The sequence below is a fragment of the Apteryx mantelli genome, chromosome 31 (assembly GCF_036417845.1).
Source record: "Apteryx mantelli isolate bAptMan1 chromosome 31, bAptMan1.hap1, whole genome shotgun sequence".
Classification (NCBI taxonomy): Eukaryota; Metazoa; Chordata; class Aves; order Apterygiformes; family Apterygidae; genus Apteryx; species Apteryx mantelli.
The window spans coordinates 1,007,907-1,031,998 of NC_090008.1; the positions used below are offsets into that span (position 1 = coordinate 1,007,907).

General features: G+C 44.4%; 2 protein-coding genes across 2 annotated transcripts; one reads left to right on the forward strand and one right to left on the reverse strand.

Annotated features, from left to right (window-relative positions):
* Nucleotides 1-984: 984 nt before the first annotated feature.
* Nucleotides 985-1,422, reverse strand: LOC136994640 (claw keratin-like). The gene has a single exon (XM_067313425.1). The coding sequence runs from the start codon at nucleotides 1,420-1,422 to the stop codon at nucleotides 985-987; it is 438 nt and encodes a 145-aa protein (XP_067169526.1).
* Nucleotides 1,423-3,347: 1,925 nt separating this feature from the next.
* Nucleotides 3,348-3,785, forward strand: LOC136994636 (claw keratin-like). Its single transcript, XM_067313393.1, has one exon. It carries the CDS (start codon nucleotides 3,348-3,350, stop codon nucleotides 3,783-3,785), a length of 438 nt encoding a protein of 145 aa, XP_067169494.1.
* The last annotated feature ends 20,307 nt before the right edge of the window (nucleotides 3,786-24,092 follow it).

Sequence of the window (24,092 nt, forward strand, 5' to 3'; positions counted from 1 at the left end):
CTACAGGGGAAATGCAGGGAAGAGCTTCTGCTGGAGCGGTGGGGCAAAAGATGAGCTCAAGGGAGATCTTGGATCAGCAGAAGGAGGAGGAGGAAGGAAGCTGAAGGAGCTTGAGGAAAGGTTGGTGGTGTGTGGCGGTGGTTGGGCACCCTCTCCCCTACGGAGCCATTTCCTCAGCAGAGGTTCTGCCTGGGGCCTTTGGCCTTGGGGTGGCTCTGGCTGGGTGCACCAGCCCCGTGGCCCTGGGGGTGGACGCAGCCCATGGGAACAGGGGTGAAAGGGCACCAAGTGGCCTGTGGTGCCCAATACCTCTCCTTGGGCTTGGTGTGGGGGAGCCCAAGCTGGGAAGAAAAGGGGGAGAGAAAAGAGTGAAAAGGCGTTGCAGAAGGAGCCACATGCGTCCTGCGCTGTGGGCGACCGTCCCGTGGAGGGACGTGCTGCAGAAGGGGCATCCGGGGGGCGCGAGGCAGCTCCCACAGGTTGCCCTAACGAGGCATCACTGTGGGAGCTGGGTGTGAGCAGCCAAACGAGCCCCCACCTGGCTGGGGCTGGGGCTGGGGCTGGGGCCAGGATGGGAAGAAGGAAGGAGGAAGAACCACCAGAGGCCAACGTTGCGATGCGACACAGGTTTTATTGCAGCTCCCAAGGGAGGAGGCACACGGGGAAGAGCACGGTGTGTGGCCACGGCGAGGCCACGGTCTCCGTGTAGAGGTGCGGAGTGCAACCCAGCACCAGCCGTGCCGCAGGAGGAGGCACCCGGCGCTTGGCTACGCTGTCACTGGGCAGCGCAGCTGGGAGCGCAGCTGAAGCGGGGCAGGAGGACACTCCCGGCGGGCTCTGTCCGGGCATGAGGCAGTCGAGCACAGTCGCGAGCTGAGCTGGGGAGCCGAGCGGAGCAGGAGCCCTTGCTGGGTGCCAGGGCTCGGGAGGTGCCGGTGGATTTCGGGAGCCGTGCTTGGTGTGTGGCCGTGCCAAGTGTGGGGCTTAGCAGGGTCCGCAGCTGCCGCCGAGGTAGCGGCGGCCAAGGCCCAGGCCCCTGGAACCACAGCTCCCAAAGCCCCCAGAGCCCCCGAAGCCCCCAAGGCGGCCGGAACCCCCAAAGCCTCCAAGGCCTCCAAAGCCGCCTCCAAGGCCTCCAAAGCCACCTCCAAGGCCTCCAAAGCCACCTCCAAGGCCTCCAAAGCCTCCAAAGGTGCCACCGTAGCCCCCTCCAACAACAGGGGCTCCCACCGAGCTGATGCCGCTGTGCTGCGGGAAGGAGCTGAGGATGGGTCCAGGTAAGGTGAGCACTGTGGGCGGGGGCTGGATCACCACGGTGGAGTCAGGGCACTGCTGCACGCAGGGCTCGTTGTAGGCATCAGCCACCGGGGCCGGGGCGGCCACCCCGTAGGGAGACAAGGCGGACAAGGCGGAGCAGGACATCCTTCGGCTTGGCAGGGGAAGCTGCGAGACAAGGCAGAGCCCGGGCTCAGCGCAACGCCGGAGCACTAACGCCTCGCGCTGCTCGCGGATTGTGCCCATGGGCACCACGAGAGGCTCTGGCGCATCTCGGCAGCCACAGCAACAGCAGGCGCCACACTGGACGTGTCCCTGGAGACCACTTTCCCTCCTTGAGCGCTCCCAGCTACAAACTAGCACAGAGGAGAGAGGAAAAGCACCCTCGTCCAACCCAGAGGGAAAGTCCCAGAGCACCCAGAAGAGGTGGCTGCACCGCTCCGCTCAACACATTGCATCTAAGCCCTGGGACTTCCAGCAGCCCTCCTTCCCGTAGCTCTCCAGGAGCACCACCCCATCCAAAACGGTGACATTATCTAAAGCGGTGGTGGGGCACACAGCAAGCAATACACCAGAGAAGTCAGTGCTGAGAAAGGAAGGAGGCAGAGAAGGTTTGGACTTACTGCGTTGAGGAAGGAGTTCAAGTGGAGGCAGCTGGATAGAGGGCTGCAAAGCCCGCAGCTCTTTTATACCTGTTGCGGAGGCCCCGGGCAGCGAGCAGAGGGCGGTTGCGGAAGCCCCAGTTAATCCGGCCGTAAAGCGGGCACACATCATGCATCAGCTAACGATGCGGGGCAATTCTGCCTCTCCGCGTTGGGGACACGTAATGACACGAAAGACAAGAGGCTCTCATAGCTGACAATAGCAGCAATAAAGCCCAACTGGTTCCTCAAATCGCAGCCGAGAGCGTCTGTACCAGGCCCCCCATGCAGACGGGCTGTGCCTGTGCCGAGCGCAATGCCCCTGCTCTTTGCACGGCCCTCCAGCGGTCCTGGCATCCCGCGTTGGGGACAGGCAGGGAGACGGGGGAGACTTGGCGGTGCCCATGTGCCCCAGCGCCACGTGCCCCAGCCCTCACTGGCGCCGGGGGATGGCGGGCACTTGAGGGCCACCCCGGCAGTCCGGCATTGTGTCTCCATTTCCCATGACCTCCCGGCACCTCTGTTTACCAGCCCATAAAACGGGGCTAATAACACACGTGCTGCGTGCACCCAGCATTTACAAGTGCGTCTGCAAGACGCCCATTGCTCTTTTACGTGTTCAAAGTGGGGGATTAGGAACATATCGGGGTTTATTGCTATTGTCGGCTATTACAGCGTGTTGTCTTTCATGTCATTATGTGTCACGGCTTTGCCCTCCCGGCACCGCCTTGCTCTCCGAGGCATGTTTGCCTGGCTGGTCCTCAGCGCAGTGGGGCAGAATTGCCCCGTGTCGTTAGCTGATGCATGACGCGTGCCCGCTTTACGGCCGGATTAACTGAGGCTTCCGCAACCGCCCTCTGCTCGCTGCCCGGGGCCTCCGCAACAGGTATAAAAGAGCTGCGGGCTTTGCAGCCCTCTATCCAGCTGCCTCCACTTGAACTCCTTCCTCAACGCAGTAAGTCCAAACCTTCTCTGCCTCCTTCCTTTCTCAGCACTGACTTCTCTGGTGTATTGCTTGCTGTGTGCCCCACCACCGCTTTAGATAATGTCACCGTTTTGGATGGGGTGGTGCTCCTGGAGAGCTACGGGAAGGAGGGCTGCTGGAAGTCCCAGGGCTTAGATGCAATGTGTTGAGCGGAGCGGTGCAGCCACCTCTTCTGGGTGCTCTGGGACTTTCCCTCTGGGTTGGACGAGGGTGCTTTTCCTCTCTCCTCTGTGCTAGTTTGTAGCTGGGAGCGCTCAAGGAGGGAAAGTGGTCTCCAGGGGCACGTCCAGTGTGGCGCCTGCTGTTGCTGTGGCTGCCGAGATGCGCCAGAGCCTCTCGTGGTGCCCATGGGCACAATCCGCGAGCAGCGCGAGGCGTTAGTGCTCCGGCGTTGCGCTGAGCCCGGGCTCTGCCTTGTCTCGCAGCTTCCCCTGCCAAGCCGAAGGATGTCCTGCTCCGCCTTGTCCGCCTTGTCTCCCTACGGGGTGGCCGCCCCGGCCCCGGTGGCTGATGCCTACAACGAGCCCTGCGTGCAGCAGTGCCCTGACTCCACCGTGGTGATCCAGCCCCCGCCCACAGTGCTCACCTTACCTGGACCCATCCTCAGCTCCTTCCCGCAGCACAGCGGCGTCAGCTCGGTGGGAGCCCCTGTTGTTGGAGGGGGCTACGGTGGCACCTTTGGAGGCTTTGGAGGCCTTGGAGGTGGCTTTGGAGGCCTTGGAGGCCGCTTTGGAGGCCTTGGAGGTGGCTTTGGAGGCCTTGGAGGCTTTGGGGGTTCCGGCCGCCTTGGGGGCTTCGGGGGCTCTGGGGGCTTTGGGAGCTGTGGTTCCAGGGGCCTGGGCCTTGGCCGCCGCTACCTCGGCGGCAGCTGCGGACCCTGCTAAGCCCCAGATACCTGAGGAGTTCAGTATCTACCCCAGGTCTTCAGAAATAGCTGCTAGTTTCTTCTGTCAGCAGATGCAGAAGAAAGCTTTCATCCCCTACTTATGCTGTGCTAAAACATCTACTGTTAAACACTGATATTTGCTTCTTGACACAGAATAGTTTTGCAGATCTGCAGCTGTAGGCTTTAGCTCACTCAGGAGTAATATCTGTGGGAAGCTTGTTTCATTCTGGAGTTTCCAGGCATGCCTCTTGTTTGTGTTTAACTCTGAAATCTTCTCCTCTTTGCGATACAGCAAAGCTGTGGTCATGCTTGGACGAGTTTCCTCTGCTCTGCGCTGCTCTAGTGCTCCTGCACTACCAAAGGGGGAATGTTGCGGGTGAAACACTGCATTGGGATTTGTCTCAAGCCTTGTAATTTTCAGACTTCCAGTTGTTTTTTTCTGCATTATTTTGTTTCCTTCTGTCAGTGTCTATGCCATTTTCCATCCACATTAAAGAATCCTCATTTCATGAACAACTTTTTTTTTTAGAGTTTGCTCTTCTCATTCTTCACTATGGTGACATACACGTCTATGACTAAGCAATGGTGTTAAATGTCATATGGCAAATGGGCTGTCTTAAAAAGTTTTCTGGAAGTTCTGAATGTCTCATATAAAATACTTCTGAAATGCAGTATAGGAAAGTTGCTACCGAACTGCTACCTTCTTTACAAGAGACAGCTTTCAAAGGTAAGACATCAGTGTATTTTTTGTTGCTCCATATTAGAATTAAAATTAATCAAGTGGAATCTTTCCTGGAAGGATGTCTTCCCCATTTATACTTTGGAAAAAGAATAGAGGTTTTTACATTTAAAGGAAGAGAATATAGAGGAAATAAATTTGGTTATCCTATGCCCAGGAAGGAAAGGATGAAGGAAAACTTACAACAGGACACAACATGATGTTTCTTTTATGCCCCCACTAACGGCTGAAGGAGCCTGGCACAGCCTCATCCCTGCTTGACCTGCACAAGGGACCTTGCACCAAGCAATGCCTCCCCCAGATCCTCTGCCCCCTGCTGCCTGGCAGTTGCTTGTGTCTTGCTTTGGAACAAAGTGCTGGGAGGATGCTCTGTCCCAAGACAGACATGGCAAATTTGGGCTGGAGCCCTTCCCGAGCTGCCACGGGCACCGCAGTTACAGCGGTTACTGCCTGGGACTTAGGTTACTCCTGGGTGGTGTCAACTGTTCAGCACACATCTAACAGGACTTTGAAAACAGGTGAGTTCATAGTGATTGTGTAGAAGAGTATTCCTGGGATTCTGCAACATTTGGGCGCAAAGCACCATGGAACGCCTACGACTGTGGGTGAATATACTTTAAATCTAGCTGAAAGGTGAAAGAAGAAAGAAATGATTACATGGTAAAGAAAACCAAAAGACGCTCTATAGAACAGAAAATTTATTTGGAATGAGACAGCTTTTCTGCAGTTCTGGAACAAAATGGTACAGAATATAAAGACTATCTTTCCAGGGATTCAACGGGGCACTGGCTAACCACCAGGGTCAAAGTGATGCAGTCTGTAAAAAATGTTGCTCTCCTCTGGTGCAGTTGTGTGCAATTTCTAGCATCCTAAGTCACCTCTCTAAATCAGTGTCAAAGTAAATACTATAACCGGAACAAGACAAAGCACAATGCAAGCAGATGACTAAACTGGAAAGCCAGTAGATAACAAGTCTAACAAAGGCAAAACGAGAAAATGCACACATGAGCCTGCCTGTGAAAGGTGCTGGGCATTCGCAGTTCTCATTCTCTTCAGCTGGAGCTGGGCGACACCCAGCGCTCGGGCTCCCACCTCCCAGCTCCACCCTCAATTTGCAACTTGAGCTTCCTTGACTACTTTAAATTGACTCTGTGCATGAAGAGCCTAAGCTTAATATGTCCACTGTTTCCCAGAGCGGTATGAGCTGCATGGATGTGTCCATTGGGAAGAGTAGGTGTATGAGTATTTTGGGGCATATCGAGGCTCGGATCGTGAGATGACCTGGGGGGTGAGTTTCTCGACGGTTGATTCCAGCTGCCCAGTGACCTCGGTGGCCAGTGGGGCTGTGGCAGGAGGCTCTGCCAGCGCTGCCTCGGGTGGCTCTGAGGTTCCCACCATGGTCTGCTGTGGGTAGGTGGTGAGGATGGGCCCTGGGAAGGTGACTATAACAGGCGGTGGGTAGATGATCACCCGCGAGTCAGGGCAGGCCACCACACAGGGCTCGTTGCTGCTGGTGGCCAGGGGCTGGGGACACTTCACCTCGCAGGGGCTGATGGATGCCAGCTGCTCCGAAGCCATCGCTTGGCTGGGGGGGAATGCCTGGAATTTATTTGCAGAATAAGCAAAATGAGCCAGGTATGAGGACTTCTAAGCTCAACTCCAACAGATCTTTAGACAGAGCAAGAATTTGAATAAAGGCAGCAGCCCTACACCTCTCCCTTTTGCTTGGCTTATATCTATTTTTCTTTTCTAATCAGTTGCTTTAAGTCTTTTTTGTTCATTTTACCCCTCTTCCTCTGGGAGCAAAGAGCCACCCCTTTCCTTGTGAGTTGCCTCCAAAACAGGTATCTGCTCTAAAACCTCTGAGCCCTCTGTAATATTTCCTGGAGACAAAGACAAGCTCAAGCTTGTTCTGACAGAGTCTTTTCTCCTCCCACGTGCAGCTTCTCAAGGCAGCACCTGCAATCTGCGTCTTGCAGGCAGGGTGCGTGGGAGAGGGAGGAAATCCAGATTTTCAATAGATAAAGTGCCCTGAGCACTTTGAAAATCTGGCCCAGTTCTTTGTGACTGTGCAGGAACCTGGTGTCAGAATAGCTGAATATGGATTTCCTTGAGTCCCTAACTAATGTATTTTATGCATTATATTCAAGTTCTCTGCTCTGTCAATTTAGCATCCTGCTTAATTCCTTATATTATTTTTCTTTTCTCTTATTTTACATTGTGGATGAGTGATGTTGTTGAACCAAATGAGAACTGCAGCTTCAGTGCAGGGTACACACAGATTTAATAATGTTTATTTCTTTCTTCAGATTAAATCTTAGCATCTTCATGGTAGTGTCGCATTAATTTTTAAAACTGTAAGTCAACAATACTTTATAGCGATGAACAAGCAAAAAGTCTTATTTTATTCCCAGATAAGTCCTGTGGGCTGACATAAACTAAAATTCTTGTCCTTAAACTTTTGGGAGAAGGAGGACTAGGGGTCTAGGCTTTAAAGCACTCTTTATAAAAGGTAAGCAGAAAAGCCAGGAAAAGTTTCTAAGGCAGATGGAGGGTAACTTGGAGCTTGTCTATAAAATCAGACCACCGAGCCATCTGCTCACACTATTTGTTCATTCCTGGCATAGTTTTGAGCTTGTTAGATCTCTACAGAGAACCAGTGCACAGGTTCCTACAACATATATCCAGCAACACTTGCTAATGAAGGACCTATTAAATTGCCAAGCATGAAGTAAAAATCTCCTAAAAGCTTCTTTCCCTGACTTCAGGAGCTCTGTGCTGTCTTGTGCCAGTGGCACAGGGGAACGAGCAGGGCAAGGATCTGCTTGACCTATTTACCTGTCTCAAATATATTCAGAGGAAAGTAAAAACGTCCTCAAATGTATCATTCTGGGAAAAAAACATGCACAGAAATTTTCCCCAAATACCCTTAGGTTAGAACTTAGCTTTAACAGAAGAGAGAGGGGAAAAAAAAGCTTAATTTCACTTCTGTAAAAGCACATTAAAGCAGTAGCAAAGTTGTATGTTAGTAGTTAGAAATGAAAACTTTCCTCAGTTACAATAAAATAATAGTATCTCATCCTCGCTTGCTCATTGTGACTCTAAATTAGCTAAGGATGGACAGGTTACGAACAAAAGCAATGCTACATTTCTATAGCTGCACACAACTAACTTGAAACAACAATGAGATTTTACTTCTATAGTTACCTATGAAATCCCCCCTCCCAAACACACACTTAAGAGCAGCTGAATCCCCTATTCAAGACACATATGCAAAACCAATGCTAGTATTTATTCTCAGAGCGCTTCTGAGAATTTTTCAGAACTAAGAGATTGAAATTCCTCATTCTCACATAAAATTAACAGCCCAAAGGAGTCTTGAAAAACCCTTGATTTTATTTTTACAGCCTTTATCCAGCAGTATCTGCTGAAATAAATCTCTAGAAAACATCTGTAGAAAGATGCTTACTAATGTCTGAGAGTCAGAATATTTATGCAGGATTTACTCCCAATTCTAACAAAATTCTGTCTAAAACAAAATTAAACTCAAGCTTTTTTTTATAGTTGTCAATCAGACTTACTCAGTGTACCGGAGAGAACAAGTCAAGAGAAGGAGTTAAAAAAAGCCTTGCACTGAAAGAGTTTTTATACCCTTTCTTAGACTGCCTGGAGGCTCTGAGACACCCTTTGTGTAAAAGGCTTTAATTACTTATGAAGCAAACTTTGTTGCATGTATTACTTCTCTAGCTGCTGTAATTGTTTTGCTTGCTGCTTATGATGCTCTAAGGCTGAGTTAGGTCTTAGTATGAAATGCAGATTGTAACCTGCAGGTTCCTTTCATCTTTAAATTTCCTGGTTTTGCTCCACTGATTTCATTAAAAATTAAAAATACACCAAGAATTAATGTACTTCCAGTGATTATCTTTGCAAATAACACGACTGCATGGGGAGTCTCAGAGATGTCTGTCACAGGCTGTCAGCACGTCCAAGATTTGTTTTCCTTACTGGAAACACAGGTCAACATCTGCTTTTCCTCCCAATGCCTGGATAAATCTTTAGAAAGACAGGGATTGTTTCTCAGCTGATATCATGTTAATGCAGTTTGGATCTGCTCTTACCTAGGCCAGATGAAGTATCAGGTGCAAAAACTTTCAACAGCAAAACTATCACAGAACTATCTCTTAAACCCAAATCAAGTTGTTTCAAACTACAAAGCTTAAAATTAGGAGCTCATTAAATAAGTGTCTTGTGTATTTTACTCTATGAGGTCAGAGAAGTCTAAATCCACTAAGATGTTCTTAGTATTAACATAGAATAATCTCCATGTATAATATACAAACAGATGTTTGTGAAGCTCTTTGAAATCTTCCTTCTCAATGTCTCCAGAATATTCCCAATATACTCCATAGCCCAGGAGGTCTTTAGGGTGCCTCATAAAATCAGAACATTATGCCACAAGCACACCTATAAAGACTGTGTTTTGAATTCATTTAAATGCACTTAGTGTTTTTATGCATGAAGCTTCGCTCCACAGAGATACCAGACTTGAGGGGAAAATGGGCATTTTGAGCCCCTTGGCACCCCCAGACTGCCTTCCCTGGGTTGTGCAAGGTTTGGTGATGGGTGTGCGTGATGCATTGACTTCCAGGGAGACGAGTCCTGTGGCGAGGTCCTCCTGGGCACCTGCTTTATTTGCTTATAACCAGGGAGTATGAACGTCATATGCCTTAGAGGAACTTGCCATTCAGCAGAATATATATATATATATATATATATATATATATATAAAATTTTTTCAGTGTCTCTTCATTCTGGCTTTAGGGTGATTTCTAGCTGGAAGATCTCTCCCCTCCAACCTTGCCCCCCCAGATTGCTATTGCAAAACATGTGCATGAAATTCACCCCCACAAAAAGATTCCAGCTAAGTGCACTGGTTTCTCACTTCAGTTGATCTGTCATCTGGGAGATCCCTGACAGAATAGAGATTGAATCCTAGCTGTCATATTAAAATGTAGTCCCTAACTGCAAAATAATTTACTCTCTTCAAAATTCAGCAATACTATACAGAGTTGCTCTTTTTTTCCCATTTTTTCTTTGCTCTAGAGTGAATAGTGATGGTAATAAAGACAATGAAGGGCAGAGAGTGATGTGGGCTGTATACACCACAATATAGAATATTAATATCCTGAGCAGCTATTAATTTAAAAATGCTTTAGAAAATTATATCCTTGTGTAAGGCAGGGACAACATTAATAATCCTTTCCTTGCAAAGATATGATCTGTGTGGTCAAACCAGTTCTGTGCAACTTCAGAGCACAAATCCTTTTGTTTTTAAAGCTGAGTCAGGAGTGCTTGTTAATGAAGAAATAATCAAAAGAAATCGCTGCTGATGTAGATCTGCATCACCTGTTCCCTTGACTTCAAAGAAGCTAAACTTGCTTACATCATCGGTATATTATATCAGCAAAAATTCTGCACACTAGGCAATCAAGAGCTGAAACATATGTCCAGATCGTTAGCAAGAGTTAATCAGTTATGTAATATAGTGTATGGATCCACTGTATTTTACACCAGCAAAAACTCTGCTGCTTACTGATTTTTATAAGAAACACAAGGGAAAGTTGAAGCAATGAATCATGGTATAATTAGGACGATGCAAGGAATGACCTTGATGCATCTCTTAAAGTGATACTATTGCCCAACACTAGGCGTCACACTGCTTATTATCATAATCCAACTATTTGCATAGGCAACATATTAATAAGTGTTTGTGAAACGCTTTCAATCCTCGGAACATTCTCATGGTGTTTAATTACTCAGGGTGTTTCCACTGACACCGCATAAATCCTAATTTATGGCATAAGGAGCATAATAAATAAAAATATACAGACTGGGTATTGATGGGGGAGAATGATGGTTTTCTCCTGGTATATTTGCCAGTTCAACAAAATAGACCCTTTGCTGCAGATGTTCTGATAATATTTGGTGGTAAAAAAGGGAAATTTTGCTGCAAACTCTGACAGTCTGATGAAGCATGTGACAGCTGGCACTTTCCAGGCTCATCAGGTCCCCACTGCGGGCACAGGGCTGGGCTTTTGCATGTCTTCACAACTCATTTCTAGGGTTTAGCAACCCATCGGACAGCCCCTGAATGGAGCAGGAGAACCCAGGGCTTCCACTTTTCATTCCTTTCTAAATGGGGCTAAACTAGATTTTATTACTGAAAAACAACCACCAACCTTGAAAAACTTATTAATTTGCATGATAAACTTTAAGGAAAGGGGCACTGAAGGAAAGAGAACAAAGGGAGCAGGGTGGAAGAGAAAGATGCAGAAGTATTAAGTGAAACTCTGGTGACTGATTTATGAGGAAGAAAAAACAAGAATAATGCAAAGATGTTTTCTGTAATGGGCAGAGGAAGTCCATTCAAAACAGCAGGGAATTGTCAGGTGCTGCAGAAGTCCCCATGTCTCCTCGCTTGTCCCTTTTTCTGTGTACTCCACCCTGCTTGCTATCTCTAACTTTTCACCTGTGCGCCGACCAGATCTGTACCAAAATGTAGTATAACATGAGAAAACCTGGACACAGCCCTGGCTTGACAGGAAAGCAAATGAAATGATTAATCACAGTAAAATCTGCTCTGTGTATCTATGTTACATGCTGTCCTTGACCCCATTGTGGTGTGTGGGTTTTTTTTTGTGTGTGTGTGTGCTTTTTTTGGCAGTAATCCTGTTTTTTGGTATAATGCAGAAACCAGTCATGCAGATCATTTTCGAGATGCTGAGTTAACCAGGTCCCATTTCTCCTCCACAGCTCCCTCTTGTAGCCCCACGCGGCATTACACAACCTGCCTCAGTTTCCCTTTAAGCCTTCCGGTTTTCTTCAGTTTTTCCTCCTGCTTCCCAAGCATCTACCCCAACCTTTCACTGTGCAGCTGGAGGAAGCAATACAGGTGGTGTCCAGCTGCTTTTCTTCTGTCACGTGGAATGTGCACAGACCCTGTCTTACGTGAGTCGTCCTGAGACGATGGAGCTGGGCCCTCTCCAGCAGTGCGCGGCAGGGGGACGGGAGGCAATGGATATGAACTGAAACAAGAGAGGTTCAGACTGAGATAAAGAAAAAGTTTTCCCCGTGAGCACAGTCAAGGGAAGCGGCCCAGAGATGCTGTGGAAGCTCCATCCTGGGAGGTTTTCTGGACGAATATGAAAATTAAATAACCATTGCTTCTCAATCTACGTTAGTAGAAAACATACAGGATTGATCTTGGCATATAAAAAGGAAGGTTGTTTTTCAGTTCTGTGGCACCAGCACTTAAGGAAGCACTGACGATATGTGATACCACAGTGTGGTGCACGTATAAAATACTGCAGAGCATTCACAAAGCGCTTTGAAAGCCTTTGCTCTCAGCATCCCCCGGGCTACATTTTGCAAGTGAATTTTTCCCCCCCCCAAGGGATCCCACAAATTCACCTCAGAATTTAAGGACACTTTATGGTATGGAAAGCTGAAGTTAGCTAATCAGGAATGAATCACAGGAATGTAAACAAATTATGCAGGAGAATACAGAAGGTATTTTTAGCAAGCCGTGGGTGTATCGACTACCTCTGATGTGAGTCATCCCGCGTCCTGCCTGGCAGACCTCGGCCACCGAACGGCTCTGTGGTCCTGCACAGGGGTCTTGTCTCCCCCAACATCCCACGCACCCGCTCCGGGAGAGACTTTCCATTGAAATCAAGTCCTCTGAGCTCAGGGGCTAGAAATAAGGATGACTTTTTCACAAAGTATCATGAATGATGTTCACATGTATACTTTAAGGTGATACTGTTACTTAATATGTGGATGTAGAAATCCAGTAAGATGTGGTTAGGTTTGTTCTCTTCCCGTGTTTTGTGCAGAAAAAGCAAAAAAGAGTTTGAGCCAAGAGTTCTGAACTCATTTGCTCTAAAATAGCCATAAGTAGGGAGCTACTGCTCAGTGGTTCCTTGAGAGGACACACCAAAAATTTGGGATAAACAATGGAAAAGAAGCTGCAAATTTAGGAAATAAGCAAAGAGAGAGAATGCATATAATTGACTGGACTATCCTGGTTGCCCACACAAAGGAAGGTTTCTCTGAAATCAGAACGAGGGCAGAAAAGGATGTTAGGGAGAATAAGGAATGGAGACTGTCACGTGGGAAACTTGCAACGCAGAGGTAAACAGGTTTAAAGTGATGAACGATCCCTTTGCACATTCAAGATTTATTATCAGATAAATCTAATCTAGATAAATAGCTACTTCTTAGTAAAGATCGGGTTCCAGAACATAGAAGTTGAGTTACGTGACATTAACTGTATAATAGCACAGCACTTTGCCTATGTAAATCAATACAAAGCACTTGGGAAGAATTTTGAAATTCTTTCCCTGAGGGCATTCGGCGATTTCCCAGTGAATGATTTTGCCTTGGGGATCCTCAGAGAGGTAGTTTGCAGTATAGTTTTTTTTATTAAATCAAAAGCAAGGCTGCACAGAAGTTGTGCAAGGGAATGAAAACAGATTTCTGGTACACAGTGCAGGGCTGAGCAATCCTTCCTGCAGATCACGGCCGCATGGGGAAGCCACGTGTGCCTGTCCTAATTTTCAGCGTAGCATGGCCCGAAGGTCTGGGCTACGCTGCAGCAGGGTGAGTCCACAGCAAAATCGCATGCAGCACCTATCTGCCAGGCTATTTAGGGGTGTGTTGAGCAGCGGAGGTCTTCCACGGATCCCTGGGGAAGGAGGGATCGGACACCTACGTCCTCCCTCATTGCAGGATTGATCTGAGGGAACTAGGACCCACCGTCGCCAATGCTAGGATGAGTGGTGCAATACATCTGTAGGGCAGGTTGGTGGCGGGCAGTCATGCGACTTTGCAGGAAAATGGTACCTCCGAGTGCTAGATCTAGCAAATAGATCACTACTGAAAGTGCCTTCATGAGGCTGGACTGTTACAGGGTACTGATATTCAAAATACACTGGCCCACGCAATGAGCATAGTACATACCAGCTCACCAAAGCAGGGACAGAGATCTGACTTCCACTGCAGTGGGATTTGTCCCATGCGCTTTAAGTATTGGGGTATGTGTGGGGGTCTTAATTTAAAATGATAACAAATAAGCTTATTTTCACGTAAAAACTTACAAAATGATGCTCCCATGTGGCAAATGACACTTGCAATCCATGCACACATATTTCTAAAGTGCGGATGTTGCTCAACATCTGGATGTCTAAATCTGAAGGTGTACACTTAATGTTTTGCAACTGCTGTTTTGCAACTGCTGCAAACTTACTGTTTTGCTCTGCTTGTGTACAAATATTAATGGTTATGAAACTCTCTGAAAACTTCAGAGATATGTGTTATACTGAAGGGATCATACAGCATCCTTCAGAAATTAGGTTTAATTTATGGAAAAAGAAGTTGCACATTTAATTTGCAGACTCCAGGAACTCAAGTGATTGTAAAAGACACCCTGGAGGATGGGAAAGGATGTTGCGAGAAAATAAGGTCGTTTAGAAATCACAGCAGGGGAAAAAGGTCTCTGCTTCAAAATCTTGTGAGATACCAGCTTTTATGTCTGACTCTAGCAAACTTTGACATCATTTTTCATGGATTTACTGAAATACAGGCCCAGCTAAAACTGATCTGCTTACATTTCTCCTTTTCTTCAATTATTTTGAATGTATTTGGTGCAGAATAATGGGGTAGGGGGAAAAGAGATCCTTCCAAGAACAGTTGCCACAAAACTTAGATATTTAAGAACAGAATTGCTCCCCTGCATGGCCTGTGAAGCCTCTTCAGGGAGAAGGGGTGGGGGGACATGAGCACACTAATGCTCAGCCTAGAAATAGTCCTAGCTGTTACTGTGTGTTGGCCAATAAATATTTGCTTTGCACTGTTGAGTTACACTGATCCCGGTTGCAGAGCCTCTTTGCGCAAGCTGTCCCAGCAAAGTGACCCAGAGAGAGGATTACAACGCGCTGCCTCTGCCTGTGCAAGCTTTGTAAGTGATTTTGTCCTTGTTGCTCAGGGACAGCTTTGTAAGTAGGCTGGGAAAGTCATTTTAGTATTTCAGGGAATCATACAAAAATCTGTATCCGCTGTGTGTGCATCTGCCCTCCTCACTGCCCAGGAAGCAGCACAGAGGAGGTTTCACAGCACTCCGCACTGCCGCAGCCAGAGGCTTCCCGTGAATGGCTTTGGAGACAGCAGCGTCTTTATTCCATGCAGAAATGCAGTTCGAACAGATTCTTGAAAAAATGCAAAGGTTTAGTAATTTTGGGCGATGATTTACTTGATGCTGGTCTGGGTGTTGAGCCTCTGCAGGTGACAGCTACGCTTGCAGGGGATTCAGAATGATTCAAAAATGAAGCATAGAGAAAAAAGGAAAAACAAAAAGTGGATGTTATGCTGCACAATAGTGTTTAATGGGAATGAGAAGCTGAATATACATGTGCAAAATAAGGTAGGTAGGATATAGCCAGAAGAGTTCCAGGACTTCATGAGGGTCTACAATGAATCTCCAGGTCCATGATTTTGAATAGGTTGTTCTTCTTTCTCTGACTGATCAGAAGTATTTTACAATAAAATCTGGTATTTCAATTGCTTGAAGTGTTTTTGTTTTGTTTTTTTTTGCCCTGGTTTGCATAAAATGAAACATAGGCAGAAAAATAAGCTGGGAAGCCATTACATCGTGGGTGTAAGAGGAAATAAAGCACAAGCAAGACTTACAAATACCTAATTTTAAGAAATGCCAAGTAGAGCTGATAGTTGTGTGTTGTTTTGTTTTTTTTTCCCCTTGATGGTAAATGCTGCTTCAGCAAAAATATACATGCGAATTTCTATTTTGATAAAGCTGCATTTTGGAACTCAAGGTTTTCAGTCACATAATTTGAAAACATGGTTTTCTGCTTTTTATTTCAAGAGGAATTGATAATAAAAAGTCAATGTTGGAATAAAACTTTTAATTTATTGAACGTTAACATTTTTACCAAGCCAATATATATATATATATATTTGAAAATTTTGTTTCATGGAAGATTTCCTTTTTATTTCATCCTAATTTTGAATAAGAATCAAATATTGAAATTTCAATTTCTTGTAGTCTGGAAATTCTAGTCCTCATGCAGGTCTAGTGTCAGGAAGCCACATTTTTGTTGACTCCCCTGGGAACTGTGGGAGCTCAGCACTTCTATAATCCATTATCCATAAACTTAGTCGTGATCTGTCTTACTTTTCAATTCTGCTTTGCACTTAATCCATGGATATTCATGCAGGATTTAGGTTGGCCTGCAAGTTCTACAGCCAAATGGTTTGGAGAATTGAGGAGAGAAAGGATTACAGTTTCCTGTATCAAAAAGTGATAATCCTGAGTTATACTCTGTCCCAGAACCGCACAAGCCCCTAAACCCAAGAGATCCCCTAGAATCAAGTAAGCTCCCGAGATCGAACAAGGCAGTAGATCCCACTACGGTTTGTTGAGGGAAAGTGGTGAGAGTTGGGCCGGGATAAATCACAGAACATGGTGGTGAGTCGGGGTCCACTATGTCCACGATTGTGTCGGGGTATTTAATGACACAAGTTTCATTGGAGGTGAGGGCAAACGGCTCAGGGCAGATCACCCCCGGTGGCACGCAGCACTCATCGTAGAGAGACATGTGACAGATGTAGACCTGAAACACAGCAGGAGGGGAGTGGAGAAAAGGCAGTCGTCAGTCCGGCAACAAGTTTGCGTATCAGATATTGAGATTTCGAGAAGGTGGATTTACAGGTTAGATATCATGATTACACACAAATGGGGAACTAGAAAGCGCAAATATTTCAGCTGATAGATAAATGTTTACCCAGTTTCCTCCTTCCATCCAGTAACTCTTCTCCTTCTCAAATAACCCTTTTGAACTTCATTGCATCCTGATGATATTTTTTAGATCACCACTGTTTTCAGCTTAACATGGTCTTGTCCTATTGCTTCTCTTCTCCTCCTCTTCCACCGACTTCTAACCTGTTCCACTGCTCTGTCTCATTTTTGCATATTCAAACACTATTAAAAGGCATATCCCAAACGCTGCTCCATGTTCCAAACTTCAATTTTAATCCTCACAGTGCTCACTGAGCCAAAACACCGAGGTGAAGCAAGTTACGTCATCTCACCTGGTTAGAAGTGGAACAGTAAGAACAAAGATAGAGATCCACCCAGCTTTTATTAGCCTTGTTATTTCTCCTTTGCATTATAATATTTTATAATTGTAATCAAACAGCCCTTTAAACCTATACCTGGTATCAAGGCCAGATTTTCTTGGGCATCGTATAATTATGCAGTCCTTGCCCTGAATTATGCCCACATTAATTAGACCAGGCAAACAGAGTAAGGGAGAAGTGATAATTATCATGACTTTGTCAGTGTGAAACTGATGTGGAAGAGATTAAGGGGTTGGCATAAAGGGTGGGCCTAAATTGATTTCCCAAATAAATCCCAATGTTTACCCCTGGGAATCCATGGGACAGACAAAATTTAGTGGAGATTTCTTATGTCTCCATCTAAACTTCTTGTTTTAGCCATACACCATCGTTGTCTTCTATAATCCGTAAAGCTGCATCTTCATCATTTTCATGCCAGTTAACCCTATGACATTGACTTGAAGGCAACAACAGAATATTTTGCCAGCTGAAGATCTGGCTCTGAAATTGTTAGTTTTGCAAGCGACTGGGGAAAGAATTGCTAAAGCAGGTCAATCCAAGAGCAAGGATCCTCACGTGGTCTCGTGCAGATGAGCAATTTGTAAAAGTTCATCCTAGCACACAGGCAAAAGAGGTGAAGAGGGAGCATTTGGACACTCCTTCTAGATCTGGAATTCAGCACTATAAATGTATTTTAAACAAAAACAGCTGTCCAATGACTTTTTAATAAGAAAATACGAGTTCTTATCTCCATAGGATTTTGAAAATATTTAGGGCAAATTCTTCAACTGTTAGAAGAAACTGTAGCTTCCTTGAAGACAGCTGAGGATGAGAATGTTAAAAAAATTAATTTTTTCAATGGCAATTTATGTTTAATGTGACATAGTCTTTATAATATGAAATAATACTTTCCAGTATCAAATTATTGAGACTTTTCAGAGCTGTGAGGGAACTGTACGTATCATCCCTGGTTTGAATGAACTGTTTCCCTAAAACATTAACACAGTTTGTGAATGCCAGCTTTCATGTCTCAAGTTTAAAATTTCTATTGACATAAAACTGAAGGACAATAGAAAGTATCTTTCTGGAGCAATACCCCTTACCATTTCCTAAGTTTAACCTATCATTTGATAATATTTAGATAGCAATAAGTAATTGATTCAAAATTGACTTACCCGGATCACCAAGGAGAAGAGTTTAAGAAAAGTGATTAGAAGAGTTCGACGTAGCAAATGCTTTTATACACTTAGTCAAATTGCCTGGAGGATGTGACACCCTTTTTGCACGAAGTCCTAATTAGTTGCAAAACAAACCTCTCTGCATGCATAACTTCTGTAAGTAACGAAACTGTTTTGCTCACTGTTTGTGTTTGTTAGCTCTTAGATCCCCACATAGTGTGTCTTGTGTATTACACCCTGCAGGTAGGATTCACTTTAACGTTTTGTGGGTCAAAAAACATTGATATACTTCATTAAGCACACTTCAGTTATAACACGAATTGATCAAACATTCAGGTATTTGATGCTTTTTTTTTTCTCTCCTCAAATTCAATCTGTGAAAGAGATTCAAGGGAGCATCAGTAGTGTTATTTACCATGAAGGAACACGATTTTATTTTCATTTCACAAATCTTAATTATTGTCCAGTATGGAAGCAAAGAGAGTTTACCTCTGAAACTCTTCACACAGAGCTTGACTTTAAGCTGTTATCCCTGACAGTGAATATGCACTGTGGGTCAGGAGGAGAACTGAATGAATTCATAGCCATTTTCCCAAAGAGACTGGTCACCTTTGAATGGGATGTGTCCCCGGGGAGAGAGCTCTGCGTTCTCCAGCTTCCACGTTAGTCTTTACAAATAATACTTGCATAAAATGTAACCGGAGCAGGTGGATTCGTTTCAACTCTCTTTGCAGGGTTTGACCATGTTGCAATTAAAAGCAGGTAGTTGTCACCAACGGCTTTTGGTCATTGACTCAGAGCCATGGTGAAGTCACAGAGCATTGCAGAGCTGTGGGTTTTTGCACGGTCCCAACAGACTGGACAGGAGCCTGGGACTGTTGTTTCCATCCAGCCTTTGTTCTTCCAGGACAATAACAAGGTGAAGACAGAAAAAAGTATGCAAGAAACATCTCTGTCCTGATGAGAATTTGTTTTTAACACAGATGAGAGAAATAAGTTTAATCTGAGACTATTCAAGAACCCTTGAAACAGCAATTTGTGACAAATTTTTGCTTTGATTTTTGAGAAATTCAGTTGGGACTTTTTCTTTCTCTAGATGCCCTGCTCCTTCCCAGGTGTTGCTCCTGAAACAAGTGAGACTGAATTAAGTTCGTTTCAGGCACTGCGCATTGATGGCTTGTTTAGAAAATGAGAGCTGTCAGTTTGTCGAGGTTTCGATGAATGAGCCAAAGGCTATTATACCACAATGAAAAACATTTTTTATAAACACTTTAAAGAGGAAATCAATATGACAGAAATATCACGTTAAACAAGGAGAAGGGAGCCACTATTCTTCTGGGAAGGTACTTCTGGTAAAGCTGCCAGTTACTGCACTTAGGAGCTTTTTGGTCTAACAGTCACCTGAGATGCCAGCTCATAAATCCATAACAGTTTTTGTTTTTCTTTTAAATACAAATAAATAAAAGCTATTCTTAATTAAAATCTTACTGCACTACCAAGGATATGGATCATTTACATACGTGGGGACACACTTAACAAGTGTGATACAACTCACTCTATTGCATTATCATACCTGATGTACAATGCTTTATCTGAATAAATGACTGGGAAATAATCTGAAATCTTTTGTTCTGTTCACGAGTTCCCATAAATAATTTTGCCCGGGGACCCCTGCCAACATCCTCCCAAGCTACAGATAATTTATGATATGAAGGAAAGTTTTAAGTAAGTAATAATTAAGAACAAAGGAATCCTGCCTCCAACTTTGCAAGGCAAGGGAGGCAGGAACGTCGTCTTCAGAGCAAAGCACAGTGGTTGCCCTTCAGTTTGAATATAAATCCTGCAAACGTAAAATAATTCTTTTGATAGCAGTGTTTCTGCCACAGAACTCCAGAGCCTGACAGTTGCTTTTAAGCAGTGAAGTTTAGTATGGGGCTAAAAAGCTTCCTGGGACTGGAGTAAAAACTACCTGGCTGAGAGGGCTCAGGTGAGGACCTCCCAAAAGGGGAAATCTTCACTTTGCCCGGACACGCAGGTGGGTGCTCCAAAGGGTCCTCCTGCGAGGGGTGGAGATGCACCAGTCACACTGGAGACGAGGAAGATCTAAAGCTGAAATACATTATTTCATTAGTGCTTCACAGGTTCGTCCTTTTTCCCCCTCTCTTTGTTTTAAACCACTGAGCTCAGCATGGGAATGGTTCTAGGAGGAGGAATGCTGTTTTTTCTAAATGTCTGTGTGGAAATTTAGATCATTTGCATTTGTGCTTTCCCTTTTGACAGAAGATGACAAGTCTGGGGTAAAAAGGTGGGTTTGTGATTCATCCTTAGAGGTGTCTGACCTTTTCTTTTTTCAGTAAAATGTTATTATGTCTTAGCTCAGTTGTTTTCTAGGTCCATGATAAGAAAGGGGAAACATGAGTACAGTTTTCTGATTAAAAATAGGCTTTTGGGGGGCACTGGAAAAGCAGGTGGGAATGTCCTTAAATCTACTGATACAACTGATCTGCTAAAACACTGCACTGCCAGTGAGGGACTGTGTAACACTAAAGCTGTGAAGCAAGGCTCATTCAGCTGAAGAGCTGCAGGTATAGAGTCATAGACGTATGTATACATAAAAAATTCATTTAGTAAGATTCTGATTCTTGTAATTTGACCATGGATAGAGAAAATGGTTGATGTTATCAATATAAAACTTGCACCCCATACTGCTCATAAGCTGAGTCCAGATAAACCTGAAAACCCTATAATTAAAAAAGTCAGTCTTTAACCAGGCTCTGTAAAACAGCACGGTTGCAATTCTTGGTGAGGAAAGCTATTGCATGCAGGAGATCCCTTAATTATTGGAAACTCCCCAGTTGCTCAGTTTCATAGGCAAAGCAGCAAGATACACCAGGACTGTCTGGACATTGGGACCCACAACAGGAGAGCCCTAGGGGGTTGGTGCGAAGGCAGCCCTGAGAGCCAGGGTGGCTGTGGGTCCTGGCTCTGTCCCCATGTCCAGGAGAGCGAATTGGCCCTGGACGTGACCCAAACCAGGATGCTGCCTGGTACACGCTTTGCCGCAGCTGCTGGCAAATGCTTGGTGGAAACCTGATGTGGTTTTTAATAAACATTGCAGGAAGATAACTGGAAATAGGCAGCAAAAAAAGCTTAGCTGCCAACTAAGCTTATCTTCTTCCACTTAATCATCTTGAACCATTAATCCAGGCTTATCCTAACGTCCTTTTGCAGGACTTCTCACTCCTTTCTAAATACTGTTCCTGAAACTCATCGGTGCTTTGTGCTCATTGCATCCTCTTTTTTCAGCCCCTTATATCATATTTTATATTGTGGGACTCCTTGAGAGGAGTCTGCTCTTTTTGCAGTTTCGGGCCCTATTTAAGATGTCATCTAGCATTTCCCTTGCAGCTTAATTTTTTATTGCCTTGGGCAAATTTTAACTCTAGTTATTATCTAGGTTTAATAAAATGAAGTGCAGAGGCTAAATGAATTGTCACAGGTCAGTTAGTGAGCAAATGAAACAGCCTGGAGTAAAACAGGCTTTCCTCATTGGCATTTATCTTATTATTTGTAATTTGAATTCCAATAACTCTTTGAAGTCATAACTAAGATTGCATTGCATCAGGCAAACAAAGGGCAAGTCTCTGCAGTGAGCAACAAGCATTCAAACTGATTAGATATGAGAAACAAAAGAGAAACGATTATTATCTCTTTTACAAATGCAGAATTAATGCACTGGGATTAAGGGAGGGGCTTTCAGTACAGAAAAGCACAGTGAGCACTTTTTGATGTGGCCTGAAATGACTTTTTCAGTTTTACATAAGAAATCTGTGGCAGTGAAGAAGCAAATACAGATTTCCTGAGTTTTAATAATTGATTTAACTTCAGGGGTATCCACTATATCCACATTCTTCCAACATTGTTTCTGCACTAAACTGAGGATTTGGTGCAAAAGCTCAGCCTATAGGATGACTAAAGTGTGTATGACCATGATTAGACCAGTGGCCTGGATACCTGAGTGTCCTTCTCTCTGGGACTGCCGGTTTTGGACAAAAGATAAGAGTCCTGAAATGGCATCTGAAATTCTAGTATTGCAGAGATCCACTTGATCTGAGCAGGAAGTAGCATTTCCACAGAGCAGGAAATCTCAAACTGTGCATTTTTTTGGTGTCCCCCCCCACCTTTACTTGCAATGAACAGTGAACATTCATCATTTTTTCACAAAACAGAGAAAAGGACTTCAGGGTTCTCAAAGGTGCCTAAAGTATTTAGGGCGCCATCTCTAGTTAAAATCGGTGGCTTCATTTATATCTTTTGAAACCTGAGCTGTCTTTTAAGAAATCTGCAATTACCAATGCCCACAAATTAATAACTATGGAATAATGATCTTTAATAAAAGAGATCCTTTTAATGAAAATCCTACATTAAAAATCATCCCTAAGGTAATTGTTGACTACCAAGAAAAAATTATCTTAACCTGCCTAACCTGGGTTTACCTACTTTGCTGAAAAGAATAGTTAAAGAGAAACGAATAAAGAAAGCAAATAAAGGAGAGAATAAGGAGAGAAATGGGAGGCCTGTGTTGTGGAAACTTTCTTAAATTGACTGAAATATTAAAGAAACCTTTTGTGCATGAGGTCCTAATTAGTTACTGAGTTTTTTATTATTATTTTTTTAGTGGAGTAAGATTTGCATGTTCTCTGCATTTATCAGACTAGCCTGATCTGCACATTTTCTGACCTTTCATATTATGCCTGCATGTTTCTTTCATTAGAGATGTACAAGAGCCTAAGCCACTGCTGATATCATTCTCCTGACTCCTCTGAAGCAGCCTCCAGAATCAAAAGATCTTTATTTTGTTACCCTTTCATCAATTTGAGAATATGAATAGTTCAGGGAAATGGATATTTTCTTTCTGATGTCCCAGGTGGGCTCTTTCTGCTGTTCCCCCCCATGTCCCTAAGTGCAAACTAAACTAAACAAGGTGTGTGGGTCTTACACAACTATTCTTTCCTGTTTTAAGATGCATAGGAGAGAGCAGGAGAACAACTGCGCTTTGGTGTAATTTGTGAGAAATCAGTATTGTTTGAGAAAGGTCAGGATTGCTCTGCAACAAATTGTGCCAGATGCCTGTTTGGAGAAACCTGGCTTTGGTCAGTCCTTGTTCTCTGAAGATCCTCCAGGTTTTTAAGTTTGAGAGGTGTCAAAAGGATTCAAGTGGGAAGGAGAGAAATGTTACAGGAAGACTGTGGTCTCTAAGGGTATACTATTAACAGTGCAAGTTTCTGTCTACAGCTGTGTGAACAGTGCTAAAACCTGGGGAAATGTTCTGATTTAAACCTACTAATATGTTGGCTTCATATTTTTAAAAGTGCTCTTAAAGCAATGTAAAACTACTTTTCAAATGCAAATCAAACAAATGAAGTATGATGCAAGCACCCAGAGAATGTACATTAATAACCTTGACATATATTTCAGGGTGACTTTATAACTCTGTTCTAAAGCACTGCAATCATGCTGGATACTTAAAATATGATAATAAGTGTTTTGCATTTATAAATCATTAATGAGGCTTTGCAAAGTGCTTTTAAATCCTTTAATCTGAAACTTCCACAGGCTATTCCCAATGACTGTCATTGCTTTACACCTCTCTTGCAGGAATAATTTAAAAGATGAGGACCACAGATTAAATGAATTATTATTAAAAAAAAAAAAACTAGTAAATGAGAAAGTTAAATGGTTTTTGGAGAAAGTTCATAGAGCATGAAAGGGTAAGCATGAGCACTTCTTATATTCAAATCTCCCAGTATCCCACCAGATAAGATGGTACCCCAGCAGTGACAACATCTTACCCAGACAGCCTTACTAGCATAGTTGCAGCAGCTTGTACATAAAACCTGCAAAGAGAATTTTTCAGTCCCAAATACAGATGTAGTCCCAACATTAGGGGAAACAGTCCTCTGCTGCTCATCAGTCTGGTCCAAGCAGCTGAGGAGAATGCACATTACCAAGAAGACTGTCTGCTGCAAAATTATACCACCGGTCCATGAATGAATAAAACTTTCTGTGGATAGGATCCAGCTTCTTTGAAATATAGGAGTATTAGAGGAGAAAAAATTCAGGACCAAAGGAGAAGAAATTTATTTCTCTCCTTATATATCATGTAATGTGAACTCACTCCCCTAAGCCTGCAGGT

Bases quoted from the DNA above. Each gene is read 5' to 3' on its own strand.
- LOC136994640 (XM_067313425.1), bottom strand. From the start codon at position 1,422: ATGTCCTGCTCCGCCTTGTCCGCCTTGTCTCCCTACGGGGTGGCCGCC.
- LOC136994636 (XM_067313393.1), top strand. From the start codon at position 3,348: ATGTCCTGCTCCGCCTTGTCCGCCTTGTCTCCCTACGGGGTGGCCGCC.